General features: G+C 40.2%; 1 protein-coding gene across 2 annotated transcripts in view; it reads right to left on the bottom strand.

Annotated features, from left to right (window-relative positions):
• Nucleotides 1-2,589: 2,589 nt before the first annotated feature.
• Nucleotides 2,590-24,781, bottom strand: part of ldb1b (LIM-domain binding 1b) — a 29,688-nt gene continuing 7,496 nt past the window's right edge. The window contains exons 1-11 of one of the 2 annotated variants that reach the window (XM_074689589.1): nt 17,562-17,920; nt 15,184-15,286; nt 12,418-12,462; nt 12,118-12,193; nt 11,925-12,027; nt 11,665-11,837; nt 9,817-9,939; nt 9,629-9,712; nt 6,588-6,711; nt 6,351-6,499; nt 2,590-3,775 (exon numbers count right to left, since the gene is read on the bottom strand). In XM_074689589.1, the coding sequence (XP_074545690.1) occupies nt 3,545-3,775; nt 6,351-6,499; nt 6,588-6,711; nt 9,629-9,712; nt 9,817-9,939; nt 11,665-11,837; nt 11,925-12,027; nt 12,118-12,193; nt 12,418-12,462; nt 15,184-15,203 (1,128 nt within the window). In that variant the 5' untranslated portion in view covers nt 15,204-15,286; nt 17,562-17,920 and the 3' untranslated portion in view covers nt 2,590-3,544. Of the gene's footprint in view, nt 3,776-6,350; nt 6,500-6,587; nt 6,712-9,628; nt 9,713-9,816; nt 9,940-11,664; nt 11,838-11,924; nt 12,028-12,117; nt 12,194-12,417; nt 12,463-15,183; nt 15,287-17,561; nt 17,921-24,781 lie in introns of those variants that run through there. The other variant, XM_074689582.1, reaches the window with a different exon arrangement.

Raw genomic sequence — 24,781 nt, 5'->3', positions numbered from 1 at the left:
CTCTTACTTTCTGAAAAACATTTGTAACTTTGAATAGATGCAAAACGTGTCAATTTTGCTACAAGTTAAAAACTTCGAAATTCTTTTTTAAGATGCCTGTCTTTTTACATCCAACCATTTCCTCTGTTCCGTGAGGTCTTGCTTATGCAGCTCAACAATCTGACCACAAAGAGAGAAAACTTTTTGCCTTTGCCATCAGGAGGTCATGCCACTAAGAATAACTTACAGAAAATTACACTGAACAGAAAATTGCACAGATTTTGGTTTTTGAAAGCTATAGTCTTAAACTTTTGATCAGCCGATGAACAGTTTAATTCAGTTTGATCGTTGTTAGATAGCTCACTCAATTTCTCTATTGTTTCACCCTCATTTCTTATTTCTGCGTTCTGAAACTCTACTTTGAACCTTTTTTAAAGATCCTACAGTGCAGAATGCAAATTTGTGTAATTTTTTTAATTGGTCTAAAGATTTGATCACGAGTGTATGATCACCATTTTATCTATCCAAATCATTTTTTGAACACCGTACATCATTATGAGTACACATGCTAAATGCAGATATGCATTTCTCTGTCTTGTTGGCAATCTGAGCTCGTCGTAAGTGAAACAACAGAACTACTGTTGTAAAGAAAAAGCCTCTGCTTTGCCACAAAGGTGAAAGTTGTCACCCTGATGTTACACCCTCTCTCAGTCTTCAGAGGGCCCTCAGCGATTTACCTGACATGTAGCTCCAGTGACTGTTTTTACGGCTCTTTAGGTACAGTGTGACATGTGGTTTGAGGTAAATGCCTGCAGGGTGTGATAGTTGGCAGGTGGATGCACATGTGTGGCACAGAGGAGTGGAGGGCAGTGGGTGTTGGAGGTCACACAGAGACCCACAGCTTGTGATCCTTTGTAGACGTTCAATCTGGTGTTCCTGCTGCACACACACACAAAAGTTTGATTCTCTCTACTCTGACCAGGCCACATCATGCTGCACCCAAGGATGGAGCTGTTTGTTGAGCTATGGAACAGCATCAAAACACACAGAATAATATTTTCATGTACAGATAGGGTTTCATTATCTTCGACATGACTTTAACACAGACAAGACGTATCATATGTGGATGTAACACCCACATAAAAACATGTGTGCATACTGGTGCTTTAGGTCTCTACTTTGTGCCTTTTCACTCAAAGCGACAGGTGTAAACTTTGATAGGGTGAAATCATTTAACCAAACGGTGAAATAAAATCACAACATGGATCTTTGCCTCAGGGATGTGATCTGAAGAACAAAGGATAGCCAGCAGCACAGCTTTGAGCTTTTCTGACAGCCCAACTTCACTGACAGACAGAAGTCATGAGGCTGCGGAGGGAAGACGTTTGTTTCAAGAGATCACTACCACTGTGAATGTGTCTGAAAACACAGAGCTGTTAATGTGATAGAAAAGAAACTCCACAAAGATTGTCTGTTAAAGTGAAAATGTATCTTTTATTGGTACCATACATTAATTATCAAGGGCAGAAACTAACCAAATCAAAAAATATATATCAAACGATGATTTTTCTACAGGGATTGGAGAAGGTACAAGTCACCATTCAAATGCAATCAGAACTGTTGCTGGAATCGACTGTCAGAAAAAAGGAAAATGTACAAAATGAACAGAGCTTCAGCTGTGTTTGACAGTCTGTACAGACTCAGCACTGCTACCAAATATGCCGTCTGAATTTCATATTTATCTGGCTTCAGAAGATGATTGGTTGGTTAAAGGTATCATTCTATTTGTCATGGAACACATCCTACAAAACATAAGTCATCTGAACAACAATGACAAAAAACAAACAAAAATAAAAACAAAAAAAAAGCCAGACGTGAAATTCACTGATCAACTCAAATTTAGTGTGCACATTCACTTGACATCAAGTTTAGAGTTGCAGTACATGAATTGCAATGTATGTTAGGTGGAAAAATCACTTCCTGTATGGTTGAAATAAATGAGTTAAATTCTAAAATTTTAAAATAAATACAAAAGACTTACGTGGATCATCTCTTCATGGTGTCATTGTACCCTCAAGGGGTTTGTAATTTAATTTACACAAGTTTTAAAAAAAGAGGAAGGAGGAGGAAGAGGAGGAGGAGAGAGCAGGAAGGGAGATAGAGAGGAAAGGTTCATGAGTGTTTTTTCTCCTTTTTCCTATTTTTGTTTCTTTACATTAGATCGGGATGGCTTTAGGTAAATCTAAGTAAGAATACATTTTATTACAGTCAGACAGAACTTTGCTACTACCTTAAATATACAAGCACAAATACACAAAAATTTAAATCTCCAAAAAAGGAACAAAAAAGACAAAATAAAAACATCCACACTAAATTATTTCTCTTTTATAAACATAAAAGATAAAAACAATATATTTTAGAGGGGGGAGGGATAAAAGTCCTGTGTTGCTCCTTGGTCTGTAGCTTTTCAGTATTGGTAGAAAATAAAAAAGTAACAATTGAAATGAAGGCGTTCAATACAAATTAAAAAACATTCTAGGGAAATATATACTGTATAAAAACTCTTAAAATGTGTTACTGTGTGTACATGTGAGTGTGTATGTGTTAATGTGTGTGTGTGTGTGTGTGTGTTATAAATGCTCTCTGTCTGAAAGACCCTTTGTAGTCTAATCAGAGACGGCTCGGGCACTAGGGGATTCAAAATCCTTCAAACTTGTATGTTTAATTGTCGTGTGTATGTGTGTGTTTGTTTGTTTGTGTGTGTGAGTTTCCCTAGTGCCACATTTTTTCTGCTAGTGTGTGAAGTTTAATGGTTTTATCGACCGACTCTAAATTCTGGTCTGTTCGCTTCAGTAAAGCCACAAATAAGCTCAGACTGCCTCTTTTCCCTCTCCACACACACTCACACACACACACACACACACACACACACACACACACACACACACACACACACACACACACACACACACACACACAGACTCTCACACACACACACATATTCTTTAAAGAAACAAGTGACTCAAACATCAAACAGAGCAGACCAGACCTGAGAGTCGTGTAAAGAGGACTAGTGGACAAGTGGTCCCTAAGCAACTTGCCACCATCTTGACACCTCCACTGCAGACGTGCGCTCCACCCTGTCACCCCCCCTCTGACCTAGACGTACTTCATGACTTCAGCGCAGATTGCAAAGTGAGCACATTTCTCCTCCCTTGGGTAACATCCCTATGCCTCTCCTATCACTACTTCTCAGATCCATGTCCAAAGTGAAAATTAGCGAGAGCGGATGGGACATTTTGAGAGCTGGCGGAGGGAAAGGGATGCAGAGGTGGGACACGGTGCCTAAATATGAAGAAGTCACAGCAGAGATGAAAGTTGTGGAACATCCCTCAGCTCCGTGACAAAGTCTTAGACACACTGAGGATGCATCTGAAGAATTTGAGTTCGACAGTGTTGTCTGGGTTAATGATGGGCTGTTGCTGTTGCACTCGTGGCTGTTGGGGTCAGATTAGTGACAGAGAGAGGAGGGGATGTTTGTGTTGAGGTCATGGGGCTCTGGGCTCTACTGCGACGCCTGTGAGGTGGGGTTGTCGCTCTTGCTCTCCTGGCTGGAGGGGGCTTTGTTGTTCCAGGGTGAGTTGGAGCCCAGTGCTGGAGAGTTGTTGAAGCTATCCTCGTCGTCGATGCCATTGGCTGCGTCGAACTGCGTGTTCTCCAGCCGCGTGATTAGACGCTCGTCTTCGTCGCCGAACTCCCCTCCCATCAGTGTGGGCTCACCCACCACCATCACATCCTGTGGGGACACAGAGAGGAGCACATCCAGATTTCAGTGATTGTAGCGGGGGAGGAATAAAAAAAGCCTGGGCCTCTGTAGCCACTAAGGGGCCGTTTACATGACAACGATTTTAGGGTGAAATACAAAATTTTTGTTGCGTTTCAGCCTCACGTTTACACGGAAACTGCGTTTCATCTGAAATAAAACGCAAACTTTTGAAAACAGCCTCCAGAGTGGGATTTTTCTGAAACGCTGCCGACACCGTTGCCGTGTAAATGGTGGGGCATTTCCAGTGGAAACCCTGACGTCACACTCCGCTCTTTGCGAGCGCATACAACAGGACATCAGTACCGTTGTTACGATCGTTGCAAACTACAAAGTTGTGCTTGTGCTGCTCAATCTGCTGAATATGCGGACTGTCTTCATACAAAATGTGCATCTGTTGCTGAACTTTTGCACTTAGTGTTCCTCAAAACACCAGATAATCAGCTCGACTCTACTTTGGTGGAGGTCTCCCAAAAGCAGTTTCTGGACAAGACAGTTATAGCACCACCTACAGGCCTGGCATGCTTACTACAGCGTTTTCAGTCCATCAGCATTTCTGTGAAAACGCAGATTTTCTTCATTGCGTTTTCACTGTGTTTTAGCGTTTTCAGATAAAACGTTGTCGTGTAAACGGGGCCTGAAAATTGCATGGATGTGCCAAGTTTTTTACTGTTAGCACAAGCTACGGCACTTGAACCTCTGCAGAAGTGACAGAGCTTGTTAACGTGCAGATGTAAGACACAGTGGTGCAGCAACAGGAGGCTGTGACACTTGTTATGTTCTCGTTCTCACAGCTGAAATGAAAACACTGTTGCACCAAAGTTTAGGGGACTTACAACAGTTTAAAAAGTAAACCGCGAGTCGCCTCACTGACACAGTTACTGTTGTATTTTGGTTGTGGGAAAGGCATCCATGTAGAGAAGATAGCAAGACCATCCTTCACACAAAGCTTGCAATATAGTGAATGAATGATTTCTAAACTGATGCCAAACAGCTCCTTAACTGAGTCACTGCTGAGGGGCTCCCCGACAGTTTAAAAAAAAAACCTTGAAGGAAACCCCTGATCAAACCAGTTTCAGTAATAATCATCATTATTGATGATGTGTTGTGTCAGGCAGACATTTATTTACATACACAGCACTCTTAAAAAAGCATGTTGTGTCGACCTTTTAACCAATAAATCAAACATTTACTTCCAAGGGGTTAATGAAACTTCAGGTTTTAAAGGTTTTTTGTGCTGAAAGGTGCACAGCAGCTTTTAGGCATTACAGCTAGCGGCTTGTTTTCCCCTTAGGACAAAGTGGAAATAATGCTTTCCTGAACAGCAAGTGTATCGATTACAATACAAAAAAAAAAGAAACAAATGTTTAAACCCCATTTGAGGCAAGCTACTTTAAAGTGCAGGACACCAAGTGGAGACCTTCAGTCTTCTAGTATGGCGCCGATAATGAAGTGTTGAAAACTACAATTAAACAACCATGCACCTGAGGCTAGTGACAGCAGTACCAGAAAGCACCAACCCTTCAAAGACAACAAAAACAAATTTATTTACAATCTGGTTCAAAGACCTGTTTTGGTTTTTCAACTAGTATTTTTTCTCAAGTATTAAACTTATTAGATTGTCCAATTAAAGGCATGGCTGACTTGACTGACAGGCTCTGTTAGCTACAAACAGTTAGATGTTTGCAAAGAGGCATCATACTCTATCAGTTCCAGTGAAGTTGACTTTAACATTTTAAGTTTGGACCCTGCAGACAAAAGACTTAGATGACATAATGATAGTAAAACAAATTGGTATTCTTTTATTGCCTGAGATCTAATGCAGAGCCACAGTTAGAGGATGGTTGAGAAAGTTTTTGTTAGTTTAGATCTGTGCCACTTTGTTGCCACTCTACGTTGCCATTTTTCAGCTATGTTGGAGTATTTGGCTTTCACTACACACAGCACTTAAAGTGAACAGCCAAAACACTTCACTATATCTCATTAAACTAAAACTTTCATTCACTCAGTGAAGTCTCCCACATACCTTCTGTCAAAAACTAGCCCAGCTGTCATCATTTCACTAGGCTGGAGCTTTGCTTGAAGTCCTGTATGATCATTTTACCACAGTATTTCCCTAGTGTAGTGCCTAAGATTTTTTTATTTCATCTTCAACTTTATTCAGTTTTTAACATATAAATCAATATATTTATAACTAATAATTTAATCACCTCTATCCAGGACAAGTGGCTTTGACTCTGTTAGTCTGACTTTGAAAAGCGTGCAACAAACCTGGTGAGGCCCTGTTTTTACTTTGCACCAAACGTTTTACAGTGTTGTGGAAACATCTTTACAGAACACTGTACAGTATACTTCAGTGCAGCACAAATTCCACCAAGCACCAAAGGACAGCTTGCTTTGATGCAACACGTTGTTACTGTTTCCTGATTTGCTTGTTATTTTGACACTGAACTCATAAATCAGTGCAGTAGTATTTTTATAAGCACTAAACTTATCACAGGAGGTGTAATAGCAGAGTACAGACACTAGGCAGCAGCCGTGTACTCACAGGAACTTGGCTGGACAGAGGGAAGCCGCTGCCAGGGCTCTTCTTTTTGTTGTTGTTGTTGTTGGTAGTTCCTCCTCCTCCGCTGATGGTGCTGCCGCCTGACATCTTACGCTTCCGCCGCTTGTTTGGGGCTTGTCTTGATGGTTCAGCTGCAGGAAAAGAACAAAGAAAGTGTGTGAGATACTATCTTTTGTTGTTCAGTGTGCCTCTTTTATCTGAGTATTTTGTTTTGCCTACCTGGGGGTGCCACCATCCTTTGCCATTTCTGGAAGAGGCAGGTCTTGAGGCAGTCTCTTGGGCTGAGGCTGTACGTCTTGTGTCTGGACATCAGCTCCTGCATGGGCTCCAGTATCACACACAGCTGAAGGGGGGAGCAGAGAGAGAGGGGAGATCACATCGTGTTCCAGATCATTAAGGAAACGCTGATCGATGACGTAGCATCATTAGCAGCTGGTGCTCAGTGCTGATGATTTTTTCTGTTTATCTACTCTGAGATCAAATAAAACCTGCGAAAATACAATAAAATAAATGACAAGAAGAATAACGCAGGAGGCAAACGAATTGATGAGATTTCAGCGAGCACCTGCTCTGCAGCTTTTCTCTCCTCACAGTAGAGAAGAGTCATGTTTGTAATAATTCTACCAAAGACGAGTGGGATGGGCGCCAGGTTTGGACTGTATGGAGCTCCAGATGCATAAAGCCAGGTAACATCATAACTGCTGGCATCTGGAGAGCATTCGAGTGGGGCTGCGCTCCCAAGAAACAGGATGACAAATCATTTAGATGCACTATAACTCATACTTTCAAAGTTCAGCCAAGTTTCTAAAGATTTTCAGCAAATTCCTCTGACTGCAGAGCTTTTCTATCAGATTTTGTTTTTAGAAAGAGCTGGTACTATAATCCAAGATGGGATTAGAATGCATCTGAATTAGAAATACACCTATTAATCAGTGTTGATTCCATTAATTTTGGGGGATCCATGATTGGCCCATCCTTACATATGAAACTGATCTTATATACTTCCAGGAAAGTCTGACAGCCTTCGTTGCTTTTTGCTCTGAGACCTAAAACTCAGGACACTTTATTGGTTGTTGTTAAAACATAAAGATTTTATTGTTTCACAGGTATTGTTCAACTATTTTCAATAAAATAAGACTGGAACACTGAATGCTGTCAGTTATAAAAAATAAAAATTGGTATTGGCCCAAATCGGTATAGGCAGGTCAGACTTCTTAAAGATCGGTGATCGGCCAGAAAATTGTGATTGGTGCACCCCTAATCTGATCACCCCTTACTTCATTGCCCTCATACACTGTAGTGATCAGAACTATGTGGCCCTCTGTGTGCACAGCTAGAACATATGAGTACTATACACAGTGCCTTAAATATCTTATTTGAAGTTGTAAGTCTCATAAAGCAATGTCAGCAGCGGAAAACACTATAACTAAACTTGACAAGGGTAGGGATGAGAATTGATAAGATTTTGTCAATACCGATGCCCTTATCGATTATGCTCATTGATCTGATTCTTTATTGATTCCCTTATCAATTCATGTTGTGAATTTTCTTGGTACTAAAAGTAGCTTTACAGGTTCTCTGTGTCAACAATATTTAATTGAGTTTATACTGTAAGTGAATAAAATGTAATTGGTCCCTGAGTCTGGATATTTCTGGGCATAATTATACAGAAACAGGTAAAAATTGCACACAATGGGACATTGATGTACTGTGTTGTAATATATTAATAATTCAAGAGGGCCATCTAGTGTCTCAAAGTGGTTATAGCAATGGTTTAAGTTGTTTGGACACTTTCTGTAGTTATGAAGTCAGCTATGAGCATTTCAATTGCCTGTTAGCTTTTGACATTTAACATTCTCAGTATTTTTTTACAAAGAGTTGATGTGATATGTTTCTGTGATGAAAGTTGAAATTCTATTCTGAAGCTGAATTTATACTGATGTATGCTAACTGCTAGCATATCAATGCAGTTTCCCATATACGTTAGCATCAAGCTTTGGCTATTTTGTTATATTGGTAAATAAGGTGATTTAAACCATTTTGAATGTACTGAATATGAATCTCCTAAGAGAGAGTAATGTACATTTCTTTATGAAGTCAGTTCTTTAGTAAAAATTTAAGCGGAAAATCCTGAACCAGAGTTTTCTTGGGAAACGTTTTCTAACTGCTAAAGCTAAGATAGCTGCAGCAGGCTAGTTGACATAAGGCCCGGCGGCTCCAGCACAATGTAAAGAATTAATAAGGAAATCGTTAAGCACAAAGGCTTATGGTATCGATGTATTGAAACATTTCTTATCAATTCTCAACAAGAACTGGTTTTCAATTCCCATTCCTAGACAAGGGGATTTGGCAGAATATGTGACCACAGTATATAGTTTTTTTTATGATTCCAGCAAATTCAACAAGGTATACAATTGGATTATTTCAGGCGTGTTCTGGTTATGACATAGACAATATAGTCCAGTCGCTCATCTTTGGAACAAAGTTCATCAACATGAGCTCAAGATGATTTTCATGCTTTGTTTTCTGTTTCCAGAACTGTTAATAATTAAAACCAGAAAAACACTGAACATGTAAAACTGAATAAAGGTGTTTCTAAGTCAAAATCCCTGCTTCAATGACTCTCCTCAGCAGACACAGACTGGTACAGGCCTGCCACTAATACAAGCCAGGCTTGTTTCCAAATTTTCTACATCAGGATTTGATCACATCACTCCAATGATCAAGCACCTTAATCATCCATCTTTTAAAATATCCTTGGAAGTTTCCTTTTCTTCAAAACAAATGGACTGTGTAATTAAAGAAGTTAAAAGGGGGAAAACAGGGGTTTCTTTTTTGTCCATCATTCTTCTTCACACCAGCATGGAGGATGAACACTGGCTTACCTTCCCTGTCTCTGTTTAACTCTTTACAAATCAGAAAGTCTCTACTGTCCACCAATGCATTTGCCTGAAACTGTGCTGCTTGTAGGTTTGGTCCACAGAGGTGCAAACTAACCACCTGTTGACACATTTTGCTCTATAAAGCTGAAGATTTGCCCAATCCATAAAAACAAAGACCGTTTGTCTCCATCATCACTTGTAACAACAGCTCAGTACAGTCCCTTTTCTTAGCTAAAACTAAATAAATCTGCTGTATTTGAACTACCTTAAAAAGCTATTCTGAAAGTCTGAATGCAACTTTTGAAAGAGACAAAGACAAAAGCATCAAGACACCAACAATATTCTGGAAATGAAAAACGGTGTGCATGCCTCACTCACTCGGAGGTAGTTGAGGGTGGAGTTGGACAGGCCACATCTTGTTATGTTTTTGGACAGCTGGTCCAGCATCTGTGGGTCCTGGGCCTGAGAAACACAAAAGGAGACGGGTTATAAAGCAGGAACTCATACATCAATATAAAACACCTGTGAACTATATGAGGTTACTCTCTGTGTGTGTCTGCACTCACATGCATGGCCAGTATACTGCGGGGGATGAGTTCACGGTGTTGTCTGATGCTGAAGTGCCACGTCTTTATCCTCATCATGTCGTCAAACATGAACTCCAGGTAGAGGCGACCTTCTACACACACCTGCAGCAGGAAAGAGGGGTGAGGTCAGTGCAAAGAAGTTACAATAAAATAAATGCAGAGATGTGTAAAAACGGCAACACTCCAAACAAGTGGGACGTGAGAATCATGAATCTCAAGTATGGAGTGCTCTGTGACTGCTATGAAAGAAGATTTTAACTTCTGGTTAACTTCAAAGTGACACTTCAACCACTGTGTTTCTTTTTAGCAAGACATACTGAGAAGTTTGATTTCTTGATCTGTTGTTGTGGGAATGACTGCAATGCATTACATGATCAGAAGAAACCCTGCGTAGTATTACATGTTGATATTAATTTTTTTAACAGCTTTGAGCCTGTTCACACTAAAAGTGGATCAGCTCAAAGTTTTGCTTTTAGAGGATCTATCTCTTTTTTCTTTTTGTAGCTGTACCAGAGCAAATTTAAGTGGAGCCCCTGATGCTTCAATCTCTGGCCTTGATCACTGGTGTTTAAGAGCCATAGAAAGTTCAATAGTCAAGCTTCCAGGTGAATTCTCGGTGGATTTTTGTTAACACTTTCATTCCCCTTCATGGGTTACAAAGAAAGCCTCTCAGTTCACCAGGATATGAGCCGAATTTAAGTATGTTCAAACAAAACGCTGGGATATAAATTTATGTTTCATTCATGTGCATAAGTAAAAATGACAAAAGACCTCTACATGTTGGGGGGGAAAAAACTCATAAATTCAATTTTTGCCACTTTTTTAATCTCCTCTTTGACATCAGGCAGTTGTTCCAGTCTATGAGTTCTCTAACCTTATCCTCTTCCCTGCATGAGTGACGCCTGTTGAACCTTTTAAATTTGACAGTGATGAGGAAGTGAAATGGAAACAACTTGAGAGGTGAACGGACCAGAGTGGAGCCACAGTGATGGTATCAGGACTGCTCAGTACAGATTCAGAGAAAGTGTGAGGATGAGGATTGGGGGCTGGATATGAGATGTCAGCGATGTGTCCAAGTCGAAGAGCAGCTGTTCACACCTGGACCAATCGTAAGCCTTCAAAAATGTTGGCAGCAATTCTGAAATCTCTGTGCAGCTCATAAACCACCCACTGAGAGCATCTCCTGCTCAGGTCATTTACAGCATGTGGAGACATATTTTAAATTAAAGCCTTGCTCATGCCCATTATTTCACAGAAAATACTGAAGGTATTTCATGTAAAGACAGAGAGCGAGCAGCTCTGTCCATAAACTGTGATTATCCTCAGACTTTATATTTTTAACCATGTCTGATGTTAAAATCCTTCTCATCTTTAGTAATGACACTACAACTCCCTCCAACCTGCCCTCTTGCACTCAGTGGTAAAGTGGTAAACACACTGGCTGCTTATGCTGACTAATCCAAACACTGGGAACGTCTCTGATGCTACGATCGGTGTGTTTTAAATCCATACTTTGATACTTTTGTGAACAGAAGAAAGAAAATAGTCTCAAAATAACAATATTTCTCTTTTTCTTTTTCCTGAAGTTGCTGAAACAACTGACATTAACTTATTCATTAATTTATTTATAATATCAAATATAACAGGACTTCTAAATTACAACTATTTGTTTGCACAACATAATATATAAATGAAAATTTAAGGAAACCAAATACAAATGAAACAAAGAAAATAAGTAAATTACATTTGAAAAGGAGTGAGCTGCCATATAGCTCACTGGCTCATTTTCCATATTGCATATGGCTCGTAAAAGAGTGATAAACACACCTGTGTGAACATGGGTTTTCCGTTCTGGGTGACCATGGTGCACTGATCACAGTCTAGGGAGACGAAGTTATTGTGGAAGGACTCCTTGGGATGTTTTAGCACATAGTAGAGCTCGGTGGCACCGCCCTCAAATATACTTCGGAAGTACCTTGGAATCAGCGTCCGGCCAATTGCTTAAAGAAGTAAAAAGTAAAAAAAAGTACATGAGAAAGGAAGCGTTTCAAAGTTGGAGTTTGTGTCTTTTGGTGTTGTTTTCTTACTGTAGCGTTTGGGTCCATCCTCCAGACAGAAAGTAATAGTCAACATAGCGTCATCTTCAAAGAACTCTGTAGTAAATGCATCCCACCACAGGTTATCACACTCCTGCAGGGTACAGAGGGGACAAATAACAAACAGTTAGTCACAAAATTACTGGGTTGTCTTTTTTTGTAGATTAAAGGTGTGTCTACTGACCTCTGTCCAGTTTTGTAGCCGTTTGTTGAGTTCAAATATTCTGTAGTCTGTCTGGTTGCCATATGGTGTGTGCCTCCTGATCCATCATGGAGAGGAAGAAAGACAAGAACAAAATGACGGTAAGCTTTCTGTATTTAAAAGGTGAAGATTTAATAATCCACTCAGCACGCTTTCTCAAAAGATGCATCGCAAATTCCTCCAATAAGAGAACTTCTAGTGACTTTATTGTTACTTTGGATGTTATATATTATTTTTCTCATTTCTTAAAGTTAGAAATAATGGTCAATAAATTCGTCTTACCCTATTCCTGGCTCCAGATATGTGGGAGGATACATTGGGGTGGGACTGCAGAAACAAGAGACAGGGATTATTACATTAAGCTACAGTGATAATATGCCCTCCTCCAAGAGAAACTCTGTCTTAAAGACTCTGGGATGTGAGCCAAACATGGTACAAATTGGATGATACAAGGAGATAGTAAATAACAACACTTCTCAGATACACTCACAGACACCTGCTGTGTCTGATCTGGTTACTGAAAACAAAAGACGCAGCAAAGCCCAGGACTGAAGCCTGCAGAGGAGTAGATCCTCCAAACTTCAGCCTTGTTATGAAAACTCAGGACATTTTATCAGGTTTCACTTTGATATCTGTCACTTATTCATTTGCAAAGGTGGTGGGTTGTATTTATGGAAGAAGACTGGTGAAAAAGAAGCCAAAAGGTTACACTTTCCAGTAACTGGAGCACGAAAATTCTCTTCCTCAAAGTTTTAGGTTTGTGCTGCATGTTTTGACACAAACAGCAGAGTTTTTCACCCACATTTTTCCAGCGTAAAATTTCAAGAACTATTGCAGCTGGCAGTTAGACAGGAATAAAGATTGTTGATCTCATGTGACCATTCTGATATTGGAGTACTTGCAACTGCACTCTTCTGCTTGTCTTTGTGTTTTTCCACTTGTTTGTTAAAAATGTGAATATGTTTGCTAGGGATGTCCCGATATTACATTTTCACTTCCGATACGATACCGATACTGCAGCATTGAGTACTGGCTGATACCGATATTAATCTGATACGATATCAGCATTAAACATACATACTTTTATTTCTTATTTTGTAGTATGTCTGTCATGTTAGAAAAGGCTTGATTAAGTGATATTATTAGGGCTGGGACTTTAACGCGTTAATTAGATTAATTAATTACACCGCACATTAACGCGTTATAAAAATCAACGCAAGATTAACTCATTAGCTACCGGCCATTTTCAGAGCATCTTGAATAATCTTTTAAGACCCAAATAATGTTGTTTTCTATGACAATATAAACACCAAAGTTTTTTAAGAAGAGTGGACTCTCTTCTTTTATGTCTCTTTTCCTGTTTTTGGTCCAAAAAATAGAAATATCAAACTTTTTTGATCACGTTCATCTCATGCGCTCCATCCTTTGCTCCTCTCTATGATCTCCGTCGTCTTTTCTCACGATGGCGTGGCTCTTTTTCTCTCCTGACAGCACTATTTACCACATAACGGCTGATGAATGTACTTGAAAGTAGTGTGTTCAAAAAACATCTTCTAAACAAAATAAACAGGATTTTGTGGTTTAAACTTGCGTATGAGAATATTCAATGATTTAGTCTTCTACCAAAATCTGTTTGAATTGAAAAGTGTTGCTTCTGATGTTGACTATTCATGTGATTAAAATGCAATTAATTACGATTAATTAATTACAAATGGCATAATTAATTCGATTAATTTTTTTAATCAAGTCCCACCACTAGATATTACTCAAACAAAGAACAGCAGTCAGCAACAGTAGGTATGAGGAAAAACTGTCCCATTTATTATTAACCAATGGGTAACAGAAACTGCTTATATCGGTGAATTTAGATGCATTCCGATACAATACCGATATTTTTTTTTTTATATATCGGACTGATGTCAGATATCAACATCAGACTGGGACACCTCTAATGTTGGAAGTGTAGCTTGGAAGTGTAGGACGACAAGGCAAAAAGTTGTCGTCCTTGTGAAGGGCTCTCTTGCTCTTGCTCAATCTGCCTTCTTAGGCGTATTAGAAAATCCCAGTGTCCCTCTTTCGTCATGTCCAACTTGAAAGTATCCTCTGAGAATAAAGCCAAGCGATCAAATGTTTTCAACAGAAAAAGGTAGACTGCTTTTGCATTTTTGTCATTAACTTTCATGGAAACAGTGCTCTGGCGACTCACAATGTGAACTACAGAAAACAGGTTGCAGGGTGGACTTTTCTGGTGAAAACCAGCGACCTCAGGGCCCCTTTCTCACACTAGTGCTATGTCCCAAATCAAATACCTGTGTGCCAGTGGGAACACAACAACAAGAATAGCTCCATTTGAGCTGCTGACTCTTCTTGAGTTATTTACAGCTTTTGCAGACAAAGTTTGGGGGTTTTAATGTGTATTTCCTGTCATTTTCTTGCATAATTGTACACATTGCTCAGTGGAAGAATGGCTCTGTATACGACTGTTTCAGTTGCAAAGTTATACCACAAAACTCTGTTCTGGCATGCATACTCCACTGTTATTCATAAACCCAGTTTAAAAATCTGCTTTTTTTTGTTCAAAGCTGGCTGTTAGAGTAAAGAAAAGTCCAACTTTGATGGAAGACTGTCCTGAAATTTTCTTAAGTTGCTGAGGTTCATGTGTGAAAAGGACTCACAAACATGCTCTGCATTTAGTAGTGGGTCTTTGAAATATACATTCTTTTAATAAAAATATACTTTTTAAACATTTGGGTATTAATTACAAAATTTTGTTTAAAATACCTCTCTCCTGTACCATTTTAAAGAGAATAAACAAACCTCTAATACAACCACCTCTCACACAAACTTGAAATACTGCTTTACTTATTATTGATCAACCAACAACAGTGAACATTTCCCAAACTTGCATCTACTTGTAGGAAGTTAAGTCTTGATATTCCTGCCTGATGTAGTTGGCCACAAAAACATGATATGCATTAAGATGTTTGCAGAATAATAACAAAGATCGCTCAAACTAATGAACACACAGGAAACAGATGTAAAACTCACCCCACGTCTCTGTCCAGCATGGTGCCGGGGTGGAAAGGGGGAAAAGTGCTACCGTTGGGGGGCTCCTTGGGGGAGTACAGCTTGAATGACTTGGAGGAACAGCCTGCAACAGAGAGAACATAAATGCCACTTTATTTCATAGGCTGAGAAGCTATAATAAATGTCAGTTGTTATTGCCTCTAGATAAATGCAACTGTGACTAACATGAGGGTAAAATTACACTCAAGTTATGATCCAGGAAAAAACACAGGATGGAAAAGCCTCTAAAATTACTGCTGCATGTCTAATGTTTGCCACTTGAAGAGCAACACAGAGAATGGATTCATCATGTGAGGATGAAGGCACATGCAGCCTGAACTGTCCAATATGGCCCAGTTTCAGCTGGCTGCACTCATTCACAGGTCATCAACAGTCTAGTTCATAAAGATCAGAACAACAACATCAACAACAATAACAAAGCTCTCTGGTTTAAATCTAACTAAAAACGCACCTCTCTTTAAAAAAAAAAAAAAAAAAAAAGCAAACAAAAAGAGAGCTCAACATTCTCTATTCACACCCACATATAGAAACAACTACACAGATAAATCTCTCACACACAGCTCCATCCCTTGTTTTACTCTAATTGCCCAGCTCTCCAATAAAGGCCAACCAGGCGTGGCGTGCCTCGAGGTCACGACCCCAGCAGTCACCATGGCGAAGCCCCGCCTTTTTAATGTCTCTCTGTCTTGTCTCTGTATATGATGGTGAGATGGTAGATATGGGATTTTATTGCGTTTACTTGAATGAATATCTGTGATTTATCTAAAAGCAGGGGCAGAAACCCCACAGCAGTAATGTTTAACATGCATCCCAGGCCACAGGAAGACTATTCAGAGTAAAATGGCCTTCCCTCTGTCAGAAGAAGACCAATAAACTTGTTTCAGCATCAATATAAATTGAATCTGACTTGACAACAACATACCATCCTAGTATTAACAGATGTTGATGAGACAAATGTACAAAGTGACACCAGGGGCAACACTAATACAGTTATTGGTGTTTTGTCCTGAATGCTAAAATTCATCTTAATAATGCCCGTTAAAAAGTGGAGTTTTTCTTTCGGGTATAGAGTTTTGCCGCTTCTCTACTTCCAACCTTATGTGGCCATAAAGAAAAACCATAGCTTTAGTCTAAATCAATGCGCATAGACATGAAGTTTTACATTGAGTGGTAGCACAGGTTTTCAAACCTAATTTGATACATAATGATGGGAAAAGGCCATAAACCATCCATACTTTTAAAACCCTGACTCCACTTTTTGTAAAAACAAGTTGTTTACTGTGTGAGCCAGCTCTGCTATGCTATGGGCTGGATGCACCGCCAGAGGAAAACAAATGGGATTGATAAATAAATAAATAATCAATGCTTATGTGTCCATTAGTTGTTGAGAGCTCCATTAGCTCCTCTCCTCTCCTGTTAGCGGTTAATGACAGGCAGTCACAATCTCATCAGCTGGACTCCACTTCCTCCATTGGGAATCATGTTCATAGCTCTCTTACAGGCACACACACAGTACACTACATACATAAACATATATCCATTATACATACGCATATCCTGTTAGCCAGCAAATCAACAGAGCAAACCTAATTTGAACGGTTTAACAACATGTATGTTAGCTATCCACGAAACTCTTCCAACAAAACGTAGTCTTCTTTAACTGAGTGTAAGCTGTGGTTTTTGGACTTCTGCCACTCCAGACTGCCACCATAACAGCTATGGGGGACATATAGCCTGTCCGGAATACTGGGCATAGCTTATCCTGAACCATTAACCTACTTTAGCAGTGTATTCTCCTAAACATAAATAAATCATGTGTTCTTATTAAGATGCGTTTTATTCTGCTTTTTCGACCTCTCATGTATCCTATTTATACAGTTAGAGCACATTATTCATGGAGATGTCTGGTTACAAAGGCAATTAGAAAGGCAGCCAGCGCTGGATGCTAACAGTTAGCCGTTAGCAAGGCTAAAACGTTAAAACACAGGTGCCTCTGTGACCGCGTCAGCTCCACTTTACACAGCCAAAACAAATCCATTCAATCAAACTAGATCCGTAAGTTAACGTTAAATAAACCTAACCCTTAACATCTTCAACTCCAGAAACAACAATGCCATGCAGGCCTGCAGGACAAGCTAGCGTAAGTCAAAGAACAGATAGTAAGCAGTTAGCTGATGTTAGCCTACCCGCTAACGCCTTGACGATAAATCCATTTTCAACAAAAAAACCCTGGAATCAGACCCCAAACCACAACCACGGAAGCGAGTGTGTAAAATTTAAACACCTAAGCAGCTAGGAATCTCAGAATAAGTGTGTGTTTGGTGAAAGAGTCCCTTTACCTGCAAAGAAGTCCAATCAGAAAATTGGTGTTTACAGATCCGTGATGATAGACCGTGTGTACGCTCCGTGCGTAAGAACCGATAGGCCCGCTGGACGCAACGTATCAACACAATACGTCCCTCCGAAGGGGATCAATGAAAAAACCCTTTCGACCGATAGACCACTACAGAATAAGGCCGAAATAGCGGGAGTGAGTCGGTTATGTTTTGTCCTGCATGAGGCCTTGTCTGTGGGCTGAAGCCTGCTGTGGGTTTACATACGGACCCAGATGAGCCCTTTGTTCACGGGAGGACATGAACAATAGCTGTAGGCCCTCCTCCTCCTGTCCCTCCGCAATGCATTTACTCCTCTCTCCTCTGCCCAGCACCGCCAGCCGCCCTCTCCCCCTTCTCCGCCTCCTCCTCCTCCTCCCCCCACTAATGCACAACTGCACATGAAGGTTGTCTGGTAAGCATTTTTTCTTCCTTCCTCCTCCCTGTTTCCCATCCCTTCACTGTAACTGACACAGATGAGAATTGGCCTAATGCAGCCGAGTGGAAGTGCGTGTGGAAATAAGGATCATGCTGACTGTTAAGTGTCTTCACGTCTGCCTAATTAGTGTACATCAGCTTGCTTTAAACAACTGAACTGAGACAGGGACATCAGCCTGGCCATATGAATTATACACTATGGGTCCATTCAGTGTGATGCATACACAACAGCCCACAACAGGCAACAGCAGAATGAGATACCACATTAAATCCAATCAAAGGAGAACAGGCTTGAATTGTTTACTGTTAACTGTGTCTCTCAGTTTGAACATGAACCATCTCTAAGGTAGACCAAAATCCCATCCCACAGGGAATGTCTCCCTTTCCCACTCTTGATACTACACACATGCACACACTGAATGCACTAAGCCAAAGGGAGAAACCCATGGGCCTTTAAATCTGCTTAAATCGCCTCAAATCATAATCAGATATTCAGATCACAGCCAGCAAAGACGCGCCCATATGGCCGAAGTTGGGATATAAAAAGAACAAGCGGTACTGGGTCAGTGGTTTTCCATACATTTATCCACATGTGTGTCAAAATATTAATTTAGCAAGCAGTATTCATCAAAGAAAGTTATGCCTTGGACTCCAAACATTTACCAGTGGCAATCCTGTATCAATGTTGAGGAATACTTTCCTTTAAATCACTGGAGCACTTTCCCCTGCCTGGATTATTTAAAGACTGTAGCCAACGGTGTGAATACAGCTCTGATTTATTCACAACTCATGTACACAGGCAGTGAAAACACCATGTTTCATAAATGTTTCATCTGCAAATTAAGCTGCTCCTGAGAGCTGCTGTTTTGGAATAGTTCATAGGCTTTCACAGAGGTTGGTGTATAACTTAACAGGCTAGTTATTGGTGATATTTCACAAAGTAATCAAGTATTGATAAAGTTTGAGTCGTATTATTTAAGAGCATTTCTGTAGTGGTTATACTGTATGTACACAAAGGTAAATATGAGCATTATTTTGCCTTCAGACTGCAGAAAAGCTAACAAAACACCAAACTACTGCTGAATGTCAGAAAAATAATTCTTATAGCAATCAAACGTTTCTTTGTATTTTTTTTTAAACTTTAACTGTTTTTATGTTCCTAAAAAAAACAGATTTAAAACATGACAGTATGGGAGTTTAGTCCATCCGTACAACACTGTATTTCACTCATTATGTCAAATAACATTGTACCCTTTCTTCTTTTTCCCCGAAGCACTGGCCATAATAATAATAACCCACATTTTAAGGATTTCTGACACTTTAAAGACAATGAAGCAAATGAAAGACACTTCCCCATCTTTTCATTTTCTCTGACTGCTCAGTTTTCTGCCACAGCGTGACTCTCTGTATTCTCTGAAGTGTTCACAGTATTTTTTCTGTCTGGATGTGTGCAGTCTGCTAAACAACTCCTGAGTCTCTTTCATTTTCATAATGAAGACGACAACTCAAATGCAGACCTCTTTGCAGACTCTCGTGTTTGATGAAGTGCAGTGTCTCTCAGAGCCAGACACATAAAGAGCATAATCTGCTCAGAGGCCCGTCCCTCACCCGCTCTGCATAAAGATGCTGGGGCTGAGTTGGTCTGTATGTTGGTCTGATTGTGGTAAGCTTGTGACACGAGCACTTCACAGCTCACGAGCCTCCTGTCACTCTGCTGGCAGCATCTTTGTGTGTCTAGTATCAGGGGGAGGTGGAGGCAGTTGTAGCTTAGAGTGTCTGCTGTGGGTGACTTATGTGGATTTGCCTATCTTACTTCGCTGGCCCCCTGTAGCCATGGCAACACGAGCAAGTCAATGCTGTCACAACCGGAGCGGGGCTAAGAATCAGCCGTGGAAATGGACACACAAGGGTTAATCCTGTGTGAGTGTGGATGTGTGTGTGTATCTCCAAAGCTTGCCCATTGAAATGGTACATGACGGGGTTAATCCCTGCTGCATATGTGTGTGCGTGTGTATGTGTGTGTGTGTGTTGTTGGGTGATTGAGAGGAGGCGGGGGTGGGGGGGGTGTCAGGATAAGGCTTGAAGGGCTTACACACACCGTCTCTTTCGCTCTCAGGCATACGGCAGGCCTTATCTCCAACTAGCACCCCAACCAGTGAGAAAACACACACACACACACACACACACACACACACACACACACACACACACACACACACACACACACACACACACACACACACACACACACACACACACAACCACTTTACCAGCTAGCCCTATTTTCCAACTGACAGTCATACATTCACACCTAAAGCCATAAACCCTTGTACAATAAGTGATTAGAGCTGCAGCGTGCAGCGGCTGAATAAACTCCCTAAAGTGCACCATACGATGTTTCCACTAAGCCTAAACCTGAAAGTGCCGCTCCTTTCGTTTACCTCAATCAAAGTCACCAAGACGAAACAAGATCAAACTTACACAGACTTCCTCAAACACATCTGTGTCAGCTGTTTTGATTTCTTTGACCTCGTGTTTTTTTTTTTCCACAGAGAAACACATGAAAGGGAGACTTACCTCCTTCAGTTTCTAGCTGTTCTGACATCGCCATTTTGTCACCCACAAACACACTTTCACAGCTACACACTGATCTAACTCAGAGACCAACTCTGTTTTCATGCCTCTCCTTCTCTCTGATATCTCCCATGTCCAGACTCTCAGGCTCAGGGGCACGAGGAGGGGGGGGGGGGGGGGGGGGGGGGGGGGTGTCTACAGTGTGTGTGTTTATGTGTGTGCTTGTCAATCTAAGTGTCAGCATGTGTGTGTGTGCTCTTGTGCATGTGTGTGTATGTTAAATGTGTGCAGTGTGCTTCTTCCACTCACTAGTCAACAGGAAACTGACTGCACACACATCTGCCACAGTTCAGATAACGAGTGTCCCAGTCGTCTCTCTTTAACGCAGTCTAAACACTGATCTGGGGACAGCCTTGCGTTGTTATGAGTGTAAAGACCACAGTGACTGAACTGATCCTGGATTAAAACTGAGAGCTGAATTTGAATGGGAGTGGTATTAGTTAGTTGTTTTTTCCTTTTTTTATCCTGATAGGAATGAAAATAGAATCAGATTTTTCATAGACTGTGTTCACCACATTTCTCTCTCAGAGTGTAACACCAGAGCTACAGCTTCACAGTGTATTACCTCTCAATAGCAAAAAAGTCATTCAAAGCATTAACACATCAGTAGCACAGTTAGTCTCTTTCCTTTATATGGAAGAGAGATGTCTCGGGAGCTGTTTTCAGTGATCACTGTTTGCCAGGTTTGATACTTTTGGCAGCGCTGCTCTCTGATTGGCTCAGACTGAGGTACAGGGATCTATGTATCTGATTTAGCTCTGATATCAGATCCAAAAGACAAGCTGCCACTTTTTGGAGGATTGGGCACTGACGGAGAAGATTGGCAAGCTTTAGATCAAAAAGCCTGTGAGCAAGCACCAAAAATGTGTCTGCAGAGGAAGCTTTACTCTACTTTCATGTTGTGCTACATTATTTATTTCATTGAAGAGTGACTATTGATCTGTTAAACCTAAACCTAAACAACACCATCTTACAGCTATTATCATTTTTACTGGTGTATACTTTACCAACAAGCCTAAAGACCTATCTATAACTGATATACTATGAGCTTGTAAAGAGTACAAAAAAGCTTATAATGTGGGAATCACACTTGTTATAAACACAAACCATTGTAAAAAAGAAAGAAACAAAGTGAAATCCATTTAGAAACAAACAAAGCCACAACTACCTTATGAGGCTAAATCAATATTTTTGACTGAAGTAATCAGAGTTTCTGCAATATTCATCATCTCCTCAAATAACGCGAGGTATAATCCAGACATACACACTTGTGCCAAAATAATCCTAACATGTGTGCGCAAGCATGAGCTGGTATTTCACCTTAATGTGCCATGGGGCAGCAGCATGTCTGGGTCTAAACACAGGAGTGTCGACCCCCTCCATGAAATGTCACTCAAAAGTCACAGTCACACTTAGATCACACATGGGACACCCTACAATGAATTTGAAAATCAAAGCTGGTGGTCAGGCTTTACAGTATGAACCACCAATCCCAGATTGCATCACAGTAACATTAATCTGAGTACAAAGTTTGGCTTTTTCACCTGTTGCTATCAACAAAGGATTAACTTTTTTTAATGACCCAAAGATGTTGCTCTGAATGTGATACAGGATACGGCTGTTTCTGCCTCTGATTTCGTTCACTGCTCATGGTAGCTAGGCTAACACTAACCTTGTTAGCTAAAATAAGCTTTGCCATAAGCTACTGGTTACATTAGCAAGTATCTCAAGATGCAGTTTTTATCAGTTGGCACTATAGACTGCATGATAAATGGGCGTAGTCTCTGTAGCCACAGTAACATAAGGAGTTTTTCGTCTTTCTAAATAGAATCTTTCTTAATGACTTTTCCAAAAACAGTAGTATACACGGAAAGGAATCAAACAGAATTGCCAATGGGGCTTGCACAAACAAATGTAAACAGCACGTGAGTTATCAAAGATGGAGGACGACACTTGTTTTTTTGCGAGTTTGTCGTCCGTCCTGTCTTGAAATTATGTTCATTTCTTTCAAAGTTTGGATCAAAAAACAAACTTTCCTCCAGTGCTGACGGCTCACCGCCATTTTTAAAGTTGAGGAATGTCTCTAGCTGCATTTAACGTCATATCTGAGCATGCGCTGAAAGAACGTGTCCTGACAACTTTCTGTTTGAGTGGATACATGATACCTCAATCAGTTTGGGGAAAGGAATATTCCATCCCTGTGAAACCGATTAAATGTCCAGTCGGATTGGCACTTTTCTTTCAAAATGAGGTGTTTACAAAGGTTAAATTCTTTCCGTTTGAGCAAATAAACTAAATACAAGCGGAATATTTGGGTCCATGTAAACGTGGCTTCTGATGTCACCTGTCTGTTTTGGATACAGAGTTTTGAAGCAAATTGTCAGCAGGGGCCATATTAGAAATAGGGTGGGCTTTGAGCCTATGTGGTTTCCAGTATTTCTGCAGCCACCCTCAAGAGGACACTACACACAAACAGCAGGTTATAGCACCTCTGCATTGCCTCATACTCTTAGCCCTGAGGTTGTGGTTCGGTTGCCACAGAGGAACCACAACAGCCACTCTTAATACCCCAGAAAAGAATGTGTAAACATTCATCATCACTCCGCTGCACTTACATGACATGACATTATCATTAGCTAAAATTAGAAGTTATTGCATTTAAACTTTGTTATAAAATGAACTGAGACATTAAACAACATTCTATTTTGTCATGAGTATCATGGAAATGGAGCATGGAGACTAGTGTGGCGGTCTGTGGCCCCCTGCTTTTGAGCAGCACCTAATGAGTAGATTGTCACACCTTTCAAAAGAGCTGGCATTTGGTGCTGGCCTCTCAGTGGCACACTGTTTGCCACAGCAAATGCTGCTGCACTACCAGCAGATACACAGGCACATGGCATGGCACACTTTAGGCTTTTTTGTTTGCCTCCTTGAATCAGTAGGTTTCAGCTAAAATGTAAACTCATAGGAAAACTAAAAGGTGTCACCATGGGGGCAGTCAATGCTTTAAACGTGGATGTTGGGACTAAAATGTGGCTGCTTCACACACAGGGAGCAGCTAAAACGTTTTTCGCAACCCCAAGAACTGAGATTTTTTTAACTACACTGCAAAAACTAAAATCTTAGCAAGTGTTTGTCGTATTTTAAGTAAAAATTGTCTTATTACACTTGATATGAGCCATATTCAACTTATTAGTCCACAAAAATGTCTTGATTCAAGTTATTTAAAGACAAAAATTAGGTCTGAATTGCTTGTAACAAGTAAAAAAAAATGGAACAAGAAACACTTGGCAGAAAATTTGCTTGAAACTAAAATAATGTCTTAAAACACTTAACTTTTCTCTTGTTCCATTGGTAGACTTTTTTTTACTTGCTTGAAACGAGACATTTTTCTGCACTTGTCAAGTGAATGTGGCTCATATTACGGCTGAAACAACATTTTCTACTGAAAAAAAGACAAAACCTCTTGATAAGATTTCAGTTTTTTTGCAGTGTAATTATGTTTCCGTCAAACATAATATGTTTTCACAAGCTATCTTTTAAGATGTGTGTGTGCCCTTTTTTTATTCACAAGTATTTATTTTATTTAAGTATTATTTACAAGTCTGCCTTTGCCAGCAGGCTGCTTAAGGTCAAAGTGCCATTTAACTACAAGGAAACAGTGCTTGACTGTATAACAATATCCACCACACAAATCTCCCTTACAAAGGAAAGTAACCATTAAGTATTCAAGTTATAACTCCCCCATTTATTTATTTATTGGATAATTGTGTTTTTATTTCAGCTTTCCCTAGTACATGAGTACCTGAACATGAAAAAAGTAGAGATAGACCGATTATCGGCCGGGTCGATTATCGGAGCCGATATTTGGCATTTTGGGCATATCGGCATCAGCCTTTTTTTAATCCGAAGGCCGATAATTCTAATGTCAATGGAAAATCCTATTGACAGGCTAATGCAATTAGCATTGTGACTATATTACTGTCTATGAGCTATTTTAACTTCCACAGACACAAAAATCACTCCTCTTGTCAATACCCACAGGAATATGTTTTATGCCCCTTAAAAAAATTATAAGAAATGTTTCAAACTGCAGACATTCAGGAGCTGCTTGT

This window comes from Halichoeres trimaculatus, unplaced genomic scaffold, assembly GCF_033239565.1.
Source record: "Halichoeres trimaculatus isolate MK-OKI-2021-1 unplaced genomic scaffold, fHalTri1.1 fHalTri1_scaffold_2, whole genome shotgun sequence".
Taxonomy (NCBI): domain Eukaryota; kingdom Metazoa; phylum Chordata; class Actinopteri; order Labriformes; family Labridae; genus Halichoeres; species Halichoeres trimaculatus.
Note: the sequence above shows the minus strand (reverse complement) of the source record. Positions and strands in the feature narration are given on the sequence as shown.